Here is a 12,826-nt window from a genome sequence, read left to right as displayed (position 1 = left end):
AAGCTTGCGAGCAGCTCATGCCGCACAATGCGGCTTCAAGTACTTGCACATTTGTCAGCTCGCATTGGAACTTTGAGGCTGTTTCAAAGACAATAATGAAAGCGGGGAACGTTGCCTTCTCAAAGCATTTTTGGAAAAAAAACTAAATGAAAAATGTATGCATGAAGGTGTTGTAGGGGAGTAGCGAGGAGTGGAGATAATGAAATAAACATAAAATCATGAGGGAGATTGGTTATGTGGCACTGATTAAGTGACTTAAGTATAAAACAGATAAAGTAATTGATTATTCAATAAATCCCTGTCATACAGTGACTAGCCTCAGACACAGAAAAGTGACAACAAATGATAAATTAGTCTCATCACTATACTCATAAAAGAAACTGCTCATAATATGTGATTATCTTTGTATAATATATTGATAAACACACTGGGGAAAATAAGTGAGGAACATGCCAGCATTTCTGTCTATAACTATATTTTTAATGAACCTAACTATATTTCAGCAACAGTCAAAGTAATCCACGTGTGCAAAATAGCGAAACAAACAAAACAAATCAAGTTATGCATAATAAAGTTTTGAAAACATACAGAAAATAAAGTGCAAGAAGGCAAAGAAACCAACATAATATCTTAGGTCTATCAGCATTGAAAACCAGTTGGCCCTTCCTATTCTGTCCTTATCAGTGCAAATTAATTAATTATATATCCCAGCCAACAGAAAAGATTCTCTTTACCAAGGTATCAAACAACAATCAACCTATGGTTTCTAAAAAGCAAAGGACCCATACTGCTGCAGAAAATACTATTGGCACCGGTTACAGACGGATCTCTAAACTTCAGAGAGTACCAGTTAGCACTACTAGTGCCGAGGTCATTATTCCTTTGACCTCAGGAACCAAAAGAATATAAAATTGTTGTTCATGTGTTTAGGACCACCCCAAAGATAATTTAAACGAGCAGGTCCAATTTCTTAATGACGCAATTCATTTTACACCTCTGACACATCTGTCATACAAAACTCCACCGCTGAAGAAAAAGCATGTCGACGCTAATTTAAATCTTGTTGCAAAAAAAATACAAACAAGCCAGAGAAATACTACAATAATAAGATCAGCGTGCACAAGAACAATTAGGAGGAGAAAACAGTTTGTGGGGAAGAATAAGTCAAAATTGCTTTACACTCCACTTACTTTCTGTCATACCTAAGCAACGCATGCAGCATCTTTGTAAGGAAAACATCTGGATTTTTTTATGACCCAAAAAGCTTTTCTGCTGATAAATGTCAGTAGCTGTTCCATATCATTCAAATTTTATTACAAATGATTTATGAACTTCCAATGTCTTTGCGGTGATTACTTGACTTGTTATCAACATGTGAAAAGGGTTGAAAGAAATATATTTTCCAAGAAAAATTAATTGTTCAATAAATCATTTCTATCTTTTATCTTTGAACTTAAACTTGCAATAATGCTATTGTCACATAAATATATATCTGAATTAACATGGAGGCTAAAAATAATGAGTGCAGGACATTTCTCAAATGATAGTAGAATGTGGTTATGGAGAAAGACAAAAACAGCTCCATTATTAGTGTCCTTTTATCTCTCCAAGCATGCAAATTATCTAAAAATATTTGTGAAGGGAAAAATATCCCCTCTGCTTCCGTGATCACTTTTTGTCCTTCTTACAGAAAACGCTCCATGCTCTGCTTAAACGGCCCCTTTATGAGACAGGAGGCTTCAAGACATGTCAGGAAGGAGGGAAAAAAAGAATTGCAAAGGGTAAGCAGAGGGAAACTAAAGAGAAACGCAGCATGTGAGAGGACAAATACAGTAGAAATGGTCTTTTATTCCCTCCAACAGATAGAAGCTGCTGAATGATACAGAGCAACCATCTGGCATCAACTCGGAGCAATGCACTGTAAAAGCACTAAAATCAATGGCAACAACTCCACCTTGGATGCCCACCATTACCCAGATGGTGTACTTGGAGAACTGCAGGCCACCTAACTCAGAGCAGACACGGCACAGACACACTACCGCCCACCTCGATGAATTTCACTGGTTCGCTGGGGTTGGTAACCAGTGCTGAGGAGCAACATTAGCCACACTGTGTTGACTATGAGAGACCCCTCTGTTGGCCTCTGCAAAGTGAGTGAGAGACAAAGAGCGCCCAAACAAACTACAAATCTGAAAAAAACAACAAAAAAAAACAGGAAATATAACCTACTAACATCTCCTTCAGAAATCCGCTCAGCTATAAATAATCTGTGCACTTATAGAACAAACTTTTACTATCAGTAATATTACATATGCATTTTGCATGATTTATGCACATATTAAGCTCATGTGGGAGAAGTTTTTAAAGAGAATATTAGATTCTTGTATTATTTTTACATAGGAAAAAATAAATTAATTAAGCCAGCCACTTTGCACAAACACTTTCTTTAAAAAGGTAATATCAGGAGATATGTATTGTGACTATTCTTTTCTTGTCTTTGGTTATTAAGGTGAAGGAACCTTTTCTTGCATCTCTCACCTCTTGGCACTCACACTCACGTTTACCGCTTCTGCAACACAAGCAATGACAGATCCTATAAAAAGCAATGGTGCTATTGTAGCACATTTCTGGGTAAATTTGTCTTTGCACCTTGACATTTTTTTTTAAAACAAAGCTTGTCAAATCTATTTTGGGTCTTCATTTCGGCTGCTGCCACTTGAAAAGAAGATCATAGAAGGAAAAGAAAATAACCCTTGACCCAAACAATTTAAGTTCAGATCAGTAATGAGAAAACTTTTGAATTTGTGCAGTTTCTGAAACGTCAATATGTTATGAACACAGTGATGTGAAAAATCACAGCTTGCGCTGGGCCTCCCTCAAAAGCTGGATGATGTCTCGTTTTACACATCGCTGCAAACAAGTTACACTTCATGTTTTCCATTTCTCTAGATGCAAATGCTAGAAATATATTAAAAATAAAGATAAACAACATTCTTCACTCACTGTCCTCTAAAACCTATTTATCTTTAACTTGTGCACACCTCACATATATAAATATATTGGGCTCCCAAGAGACTTGCAGAGAAATTATTATTTACAACAACAGTGTTGATGATGGGATGTATCAAACAGAGAGACAATTTCCAGCTCTGAGAATACAAGATATACAGTGCACCAATTAATCCACTTTAAGCCATCTGGAAGAAAAAAAGCCCAGATCCTTTTAAGATGGTTTTACCCCCTGACTATACTCTGGCTGTAGTAGTGGCATTTTAATGAGGGGACTACTGCCATTTTTGAGCAATTGTCCTTACATCATTCCACTAAAGTAAAAAAAAAAAACTATACTCCTTGTGGCAAAAAAAAAATAAAAGAAACATATTGATCTTCATTCTGTCCCTGTCTCTTAGTTGCACACAATGTTTTATCACATGGCCAGTCTGCGAAAGACAATTCTCACATTGTTTCCTCAGTGAGTGATTTGAGAAAGAAAGCTAATGAAACTTGGCTTCATCATCTTTTTTTTTTTTCTCTGTGGCGAGATATAACTGATGGGGACAACTTTTACTTAGTGTTTGCCAATACTTTTCATGTGCAAGTATTTAATTCAATAAAATTTTCTAAAATGCGTCCAACTATTTGAGTTTGCATGAAGAATTTATGTTTCAAACTTTAGAAGGGTGCTATTTTTTTCCTGGTGTTTAAGTTTTTTTTTTTTTTTAAATACAGAAATGCGTCCTTAAAAAACATTTCCAGGAGGCAGTGTGAATATAGCCGGTGACTCAACACGCTGCCCGTAGAAAATGGAGCACACAAGGCACAGTGCATAGAGGTCACACAAGCCCACAGTGTTTCCTTGCGCGGCACCTGAGTTCAGAAGGCGTTCACAATTTACTCCTGCAATGTTACTTATCGGCACTTTCGCTGAGATTATTTCTAAATATTCACACGACCTTAGCGTTTGGTGAGAGGCTGCTCGTTTCCACCAATAACTAACTGTGACTCGCGCGTAAATGTGATGATCTGGGAGCAACTTCCAAGGTTACATCCAAACCTGAGTGAGTGCTCGCACGAGTGGATACAGCTAATGTGTTTCCAACTTACCAATTCGTATAACGTGAGGCATCCCGCAAGAGTACTGAATCCAAAAGAGGAATGCAATCAGCGAAGTCCAATATTCCCAAATCGCACTCCGGGGAGACAGCCAAGTATTTCGCATGGTTGCAAAGTCGTTGGATCCACTTTTTTTCTCTCTAAAAATTCCAAAGATGAGTCAGAATTGCTCATGAAAACTGAATTCTACTACAGAGCATGTGTGGATTTGAGTAAAATGCGACAACTCTGCGCTCATTGTTCTTGGTGCAACATTCTCCTCGGGTTTCTTTTCTTTTTTCTTCTCACCAGTCTTAGAAAGAAAGATGAGGATAAAGCCCCCCTCCGTCCCTCGCAGGCGGATCAGCGAAAACACCTGCTTCTGCAGGCTGCAAACAATCACCCCGCAGGAGTCTCTCTGTATACCCTCCTGCACACGGTGCCGTCTGTCTACAGGCAGAAAAGCCGAGCCGAACTCCTGCGCTTCGCTGCGCCACTGTGGACGACTAGAACTGCGCCTGCGGAAGTTTGGCTCTCCTCGAATGGTTTTTGTCTTCGTCAGCTCGTACTGTGATTGTTGAGAAATTTCAACATACTTCGGTGACTCCGAAATGCTTCTCGTGGTTTAGTCACTCCAGTACTGATCGCTTCACTTCTGCAAACTGCTCCGAACGCAGGGAACCCGCTCCGGTCCGGTTGCGCACCGTCATTGGCAAAAGAGAGGTCACTGAAGAAGGTCCATCTGTTCAAAGAGATTCTTGCTACGTCGCATTAAATTAACGAACGTTTCACTATGTGTTGGTTTGGGATATAATGCGGGCAGCCGTGTATCTGCGTGCGTCTGACGACCCTGCTTCCACGGTGCCACTAGAGGCACGCGTCGTTACGCATTGCTGTCAACTATGTCCAAGTGTTCCGTGGAGGTGAGAGGGATCCGAATCACCACCCGGTTCTCTACTTTTCTGAATTTGTCGGCGCTTTTGTTTCAGTCCATACATTATTTCTCGTCCTTACCGCATTTTTATTATTATTTTATTTTTTTTTACTTTTTTGGTCCGTGCATGTTTAGTTAATTGGCTTCTCTGACCTCAAACATGAAAAACGAAAGCAAGTGTTTACTTGATTTGTGTTTTAAAATTAAAATATTACATAGACATGCGATCTTTTTCTTTGTACTTGGCTGTCAAAAACTATTAGTTGGGAGTTAAATTAGGTTAAAATTTTCTTTACTTATTTAAAACAAGAAAAGATAATATAACATAACGTACATGGCAAAGAAAAACAAAAATTGACCTGAATACAGTGAGGTCATGTTGTGCCATCCATCCATGGTATTATATGATCATACTGAGACAAATATAGGGGCTGTTTATTCTTTGCACCTCAAAAGTGGTGCCCCACATCATTTTTTGTCACAAAACATTTTTTTTAGTTTGGTCACAGGTAAGTCAAACTTCCATCAAAAAACAAAAAAACAAAAAACAAAACAAGAAAAAAAGTAAAACCTACTCATCCCTACCACGCATGGGCATTGACATCATGGGGGAAATATAGCTTCACTAGCCTTTGTTGAGGAGTAGCAGAAGAATGATAAAGTAGACAATGTTTTTTGGTTTATCAAAATGGATGCAACAATAAAACAACGTGGTTGTTTGTTTTTCACTTATGGTTTTTCGTAGGAAAGTCCAATTACTAAAACGTGTGGGTCATGTTCACGATAGAATGCAAGCAAAAACAAAAAAGGTGAACACTTTCCCCAAAGTATCTCTGCAGCAGAGATACTTATGGAAAATAGATTTCAGCTGAGGGTCAGACAAAAAAAAAAAAAGACCAAAAAAATTCCCGGCAATTATTAGTCACTCTGTTAGTGTGTGTGGTGGCGTGAGTGCCCTGCGGCTTCTTTCTGCTTGTCCTGTTGTCCATTTTTTCATCACCGCAAAGAGTCATCAAAGACAAACTGCAAAATGTTGGCTTCCAGGGCTGCCTCCAGAAAGTTTTGATTGAGGTGGCCAGATAGGGGCCACAAATAATCTTGGAGAGGACCCATCACAAACAAAAGCCGTGAAAGAATTCATTCAGCCATATTGCTATGGAACAGTTTAAAGGTTTGAATAGAATACTTTTTTTTTTATTTCACTCATAACAGTATGAAACTTTGCGAGCATAACTCTGCACAGCAACTTTGCTAAATTTATACAATTCTAAAGAAAATGATAATACAAATCCTGTCAATAATCAAATAAGAAAAGTGTCTGCTTTGAAAAAGAAATAACTAAATAGTATAAATAGTATGGTTAGTTCAGGCATAAGAAATAGACATAGGTAGATAGATAGATAGATAGATAGATAGATAGATAGATAGATAGATAGATAGATAGATAGATAGATAGATAGATAGATAGATAGATAGATAGATAGATAGATAGATAGATAGATAGATAGATAGATAGATAGATAGATAGATATTAAACTCACTCACTACCATATACGTCACAAAAGATATTTGCATAAATTAGCAAACATTTGAGGAAAGAATAAACAATGTTACATATTTTGGTGCTTAATACAAGTCTCTTGATGAGACAGTGCTGCAGCTCATTGGCTTAATTTTTTCTGTTGTGAATAGAGGAGAGGAATAAACTGTTCATCAGGGGACACGCGAGCAAGAACAAGCCAGGCTGACTGCCACTGCATATTCATGTCTTACAGAGCAGATTTATCGCCTCTTGGCACAATGTAAGGACTATCAACGTGAGTTATGTGGCCTGGCTCTCGCATTATGGAGATTCATTGACTTGCTGCTCTTTCAAATACAAAATGTACACAGGCCGAGCAAACAAGACATTCCGGGTCTGTGGGTGCCCTCTATAGAGAGATCTTGGTCTGTGCTCTCAATCACCTCAGCTGGAAATTTGAGGAATACCCCCACCAAGTAAATATTTAGCATAAAATTAAGGAACTCTGTTAAGTTCCTGAATTTCAATAGCTGTTGAATTACTTTGGAAGTGAATGATTTTTCTATCTTTGATGGCAATACATTTTAATTCCCACAACATTCAGTTTTGTCTCTGAAAGAATAGGCCATGAAGTGTTATAATTTCTTTACTATTACGAGAAAAAAAAAGAGTTATAGAGTATGGGAGTGTTAGTGCAATAGTAGTGGAGTAAGAAATACAGCTGCAACAGACCAGATCAGTGTTGTTGTGACATAACCTTATTGTGCATGATATATTATGGACATTTGGTGTAAAAGTTGTCATTTGGTATAAGAGTGGACAAAACATAGCTCTATTACAACTTAGCATTAATACTGGGGAATGTTTTGTACTTAGGTCTGTCATCAGTAATATCCTTTTAAGGAAAATAAGGCAGGATATCAAATGTTATGATACATTAATAATTTGTATTATTTCCTTTTGATTCATAAGTTTAAGTTAAATCAAAATTCAAGGGAGTGCACCTCTGGATGTGAAGGTAGTGGAGGAGCATAAATACACCTGTGCTCACCTGGACAACAGACCAGACTAAAGACGCCACCTGATGGAAGGGACAGAGCAGTCTGCAGGTTCCAGCACAGAGAAACATGACCACCTGAAACTGTGAACATCTGTTAATTCCAGGGAACTGACAGATGTTTGCAGGCCTGGAAAACTGGTCTTTAATCCTGGGGAAAATCTGACAGACAATCCTGAGCATCCTCTGCATGAAGCTGTTATACAACAACACAGCCTCTTCAGTGAGACGCTTCATTACTTTGCTGCAATACAGTCTGCTACTGGAGATCCTTCCTGCCCACAGCCATCTGCATCTACAGCAACACTTTGAAGAAACTTGGATAACACGAGTTGCAGTTATTTTCCCTTTGGGATTAATAAATGAGTGTTTAATTTAAGTAATTCACTGAATTTCTTAAGAGCATCTTTTTGTATGTCCCCTGTCTTCTAGTAAAATGGTGAAATTTTCTAAGGCGTGAGGTTTAAAGAAGGAGAATTTTCTAAGGTGTGAGGTTTAAAGAAGGAGATTTAGCAAATGGTTGAAATAACTTTCATCCTAAGTTGCTCTATTTCTGCCTCTGCACTGTTGTTGTTCCAAACGGTTGACTCCATGGCAGTCAAAAGGTCCACAACTGATATTCCATGTGGGGAGAAAGCAAAATTGAGTCTATTGGCTAAAAGTGCCTCCTAAAGGGCTGTGTGAGCCTCACATCAGACTCATTCCTTACTCAATAGTTTCGACTACCAGGCTGGAAGTCACAACATCAGGTTTTCTGGTAGATCCTGAAGTTTCAGAAATACAAATGACTTTATGATGAAATTTGAGAAACGTGGATTGCTATGAGTTAGCTTGACCCCTTCTCTAGCCAATTTTATCAAAACAAATAGGGAAGAACTTAAGAACTATTTCCACTTATAATTTAAAATAAGGCTGAGACACAAATACATTGCATTGAGCTTAAAGCACTCTCCTTTACACCAAGTTGCCATTGATATTAAATTTTATGACAGCGACAGAAACGTGCTTCACACGACTTCATACTAATTATAAGAATCCTAGTGTAGTTTCAGCAAAGTTAATCATAAATCGAGACTACTTGGACTAAACCAAATAGTTTTTAGTTTTTATGTAGAACAGGTTTACCATTAATCATCCACTATTTGAGCCCTTTGAATGCTCTTATAAAGTGTTGTAGTGTAACGTTTGACTAAAAAGTCGACACAAGCAAAGACAAATATTAAAATGATCAATTGAAGTTTAAAATGTGCTACGCAGTGTACACATTCAAGTAGAGGAGGATATTAGTTGAGCACTGATGAAACATAATAAAGCAGAAAGAAAAAAAAAATCTCTAATCTATATTTAAACCAAAATTAATCATGTATGCACAATGATCCCTCGGTTTTACGACAGAATAAAAACTGCACTGCCCAGCCATTCGTGTTTGAAGCTGCTAAGCAGACAGTACTCTTCAGCAAACAAATTTCTACAATTTGTTTGAACAGACTTCCCTTTGAGGCCTGAAAGAAAGGGAAGTATTTTATCAAGAGTTATGGTTATTTGATGCGACCGTTCAAAGCGTGGACTGATGCGAAAAGCAAGGAGCGAAAAAATGATGGGTAAAGGAAGGCAAGGTTTGTAATGAGAGCTACCATTAAAATAATCAGTCCTCTTTTTGAGTAAATTAAAAAAGTCATTTAAGTTGACACTTTTTATGCAAGACTCACATCCACACGTGGCACAGCACATTCAGCTCTGTTTTTCTTTGCAAAATGCATTTGCAAGCAGCCGGCGATCGATGTCTCTTCTGGCAAGTTGGTCATAACAAATAGCTCCTAAAACATCAAGTCCCCATTGTAAAGAGAGGGACATTGACAAGAGGTATACTTATGTTACTAGATTGATCAGCCCATTGTTGTTTATTTTTTTTTCCTGAAGTCTTTGAGAAAGGAGAAAGGACAATCAATTTCCATGATGTGTTTCTCTGCTCGCTCGTAAGTCTGTGATTGGACGGAGAAGATGTGCACTCCAAGATGTTAGATTGCTCATAATTATTTGGAAAAATTGCTGCTGCTTCGATTGAGCCGAACAAATGAATCACGTGAGACATTTTCACTATTGATTTAGATTTTCTGCTCAAAAGAAAAAAAAAAAAAACACACATAGAGCTTTGGCACTAGACTGAATGCAGTGCTCAAGATCGAACATCTCCCCTTAACAATAGTGAATGGGAACTCATCTCTAAGTCTAATGTGTTATAAAGTTCATGTCTGCTTTTCTGAAGTCTCTTTGATGGAGTACATATTTTTGAAGTAGCAGCTCGGGCTTTATTTAAATATTATCGTTTCATCAAAACCACAAAGTCAACTTTTCAAACTCTTTGAAAGTTGTATTGATTACATGAAAGGAGAGAATGGTGACTGACTCATACAGTTGAAAAATAGCAGTGCTTAAAAGAGAGAGTAAAGCTCAAAATTCTTAGCTTTTATTTCCTGAGAACAGCGCAAACATGCTACTGCAAACAAAACAAACAAAAAAGAACTTTAGGTTGTTAATAGACAGCACTGCCTACATTTCTCTTTAGAAACTCAAACATTTAATGTATAAACTGGAAAATTCTTGGAGATTTTTTTTTTTCTGTTTGTAAGAATTTTGCACATCTGTCACCAGCTTTGTCTTGTGTGAACAGCTGTTCTAATCCAGGACAAATGGGCTGCATTCCAAATGTCTTGGTTTTAACCCAGAAAAAGCATTTTCATGCCTCCCACAGGTTTTGTGTTTGAGTGGGGCCTGGCAAGTCCCTGATGCTAACCTGGTCGGTTTGGCATTGCGATGCTGCTCGCTTACTGGTGTATTTGGAGTCAATTAAATAACCAAAGAGTTATTTAATTGCATTTTCTCGAGTTTAACATGTTAGCATAAGCCCTTAAAGTATGTTGATCCATTCAAACTTATCCATAATTAATTTCAATTGAATAATTACCACAACAATGTAATATTTGGAACATTCCCATAACAGGAGGCCTGACTCTACATGATTCATGATGTACTTTAGCTTAACTTCATTGCTTATGGGTCCAAAGTTGCTCTAAAAGTTGCATTAAAAGTCATTAAAAGTGCCAACTTTGCATGATTTTGTAAATAGTGACAATTTAATGCAAAGTTGGCAACTTTTAGAGCAACTTTGTATTAAGAGTGTCATTATTTACTGAATGACACTTCATGGCAACTGTCATAAACATTCATAAAGACTTCTTCATGTTCATGACAGGTGTTATGTCATGTTTATGACAGTGTCATGTCAGTCTTATGCACACCCCTTCAAATATAGTGTTACCAAATATTTTGCTTCCATACACAAAATGTTTCACAATTTGTCTTTAGATCACTTAATGTGTTCTATGGCAGGTTTTAGCCTCTTAAGCACATTTAATCTAATTGTTAGAGTACTCACAGGGGACTTGAAAGCATTATTAATAATTTGCTGAGTTTAAGCCAGTTTGGGTATCTTTGATCTCTTTAAATTGTAAAAAGACTTTTTTATTGTCTTCCTGGAGTTTTTGTTGAGCTGAGCAGACTGTATTTTTGCACTTCTCTATTTGTTTAGCCCTCTACAATCACTTTGTTATTCAATTACTTTTACAAAGATCTCCAGAGCAATGTCTGGATTTACTACTTTTACTCTGATTTTCAGAGGGATATACTTCAAGCAGCATGTAAAATCTTTTTTTTTTTTTTTTTTTTACAGAATGACGTGGGACACTGAGATCTCACTGATAAAAAAAAATGTTGTAAATTGTTTGGCATGAATCAATAGTTTCTTCCAAAAATGTTATTGATCCAGTGAGCTATGTTGAACTACTATTATTTTGAACAGCTATGTGTACATGCAAGGAGTAGAGATCACAAATATGTTGGATTTCATTTATTTTTATTTATTTATTCATTTATTTTGTAACCACCAGTTCTCCACTGCATAGAACGCTTTGAGAAACACGCAGCAATGCCATGAGTGTTTTTTTTTGTTTTTTGGTGCACATTGTTACCCATGAGTCTGTGGTCACCCCGATACATCCACCATTCCCACTTTTTGTGGGACAAGGCAGATAATTAAATATCCATTTACCCATTTTCAACATTACCTGGGCCATACAATTTCTGTGCCGGCAAACTCAAGGCTTTCCACAGCAGCGGAGTCTTATGATTCAAGGCGAGGTGCCATGTGCAGACAAGGTTATGAGGAATTGGCCCAATTCTTCTGCTGATTGCAACGTTTACCGAGGCTCTAGACTATGCTGGCTCGGAGTTAGAGGCCGCTCAAGATGTATGTGCTGTTGCTGACGCATGTGGCAGTGGTGTGATGGGGAGAGTGGAGACAATCACAACCCTGATCAGTCATCCAGACAGTCTGCGAGATGGGAAGCGATTGCTAGCGGGATTCAGCCACTGGTTATAGATGAGAAAGGCAGTGAGTAATAATGGATTTCTGACCAACCTGATTTATCAATTGAATTATTAGTGTTATCATACTCATCATCCCTGCCATTTGTCTTCTGTAACCACTGAAAGCCAGCTTCAAATTTGAGAGCAATTTATACATGTGTATGACAGGGGGGTTGGGGGGGAGGGGGGCTACAGCTTCATAACCTTTAAATAAATTATTCTCCATTTGGAGCTCAAGTGTATGGACGCGTCAGGAAAGAGCATCATGAATGTCATACTTCCAAAGCCTGCTCTATAGGCCTGCCTCACAACCCTCACACACAAACATCCACTCCACAGATCCAGACCTGTTAGGTTATCATGTAAATACTCCTTCATGAAAACCTTTCAGGTCAAGGAGGCAAACTGGAGAAGTAAAAATCCTCTTGAACTCCTCAATACGATAACCTATAGATCGCAATCAAAGAGCTATTAATTTTCTCACTAAACCCTGTGTGATTAGTCCTGACCTGTGAACGTACTGTATGCAGCACTGCTCCTGACCTACACTCAGACTGTCATTACAATGTAATCATGATTTTCTCTCTGAATCAAAGGTCATCCTGTTTCCAAAGTCATTGAGATGCTCTGGTTGTAATGGTTGCAGAGGTTCTGTGTGTATTCTGTTTGTCTTTCAGTGCTACCCTTGTCGTGTGACACCATATGACTGATTGTCACAACGTTGAGATTCATCTCAACGTACTGGAGCGTTATTTCATTAATTCAGTTCAAAAAAATGGAAAAAGTTCATGAATTG

The 12,826-nt window shown here is 37.8% G+C and overlaps 1 protein-coding gene across 1 annotated transcript in view; it reads right to left on the bottom strand.

Annotated features, from left to right (window-relative positions):
- grik3 (glutamate ionotropic receptor kainate type subunit 3) overlaps nucleotides 1-6,145 on the bottom strand; it is a 117,595-nt gene extending 111,450 nt beyond the window's left edge. The window contains exon 1 of the mRNA XM_088013799.1: nucleotides 4,105-6,145. Within this exon, the coding sequence (XP_087869925.1) occupies nucleotides 4,105-4,219 (115 nt within the window). The 5' untranslated portion in view covers nucleotides 4,220-6,145. The remainder of the gene's footprint in view (nucleotides 1-4,104) is intronic.
- Between the last annotated feature and the right edge of the window lie 6,681 nt (nucleotides 6,146-12,826).

This window comes from Poecilia mexicana, unplaced genomic scaffold (assembly GCF_051168715.1).
Source record: "Poecilia mexicana isolate PSO_F unplaced genomic scaffold, ASM5116871v1 scaffold_16, whole genome shotgun sequence".
NCBI lineage: Eukaryota > Metazoa > Chordata > Actinopteri > Cyprinodontiformes > Poeciliidae > Poecilia > Poecilia mexicana.
This window is presented reverse-complemented; position numbering and strand designations above follow the sequence as displayed.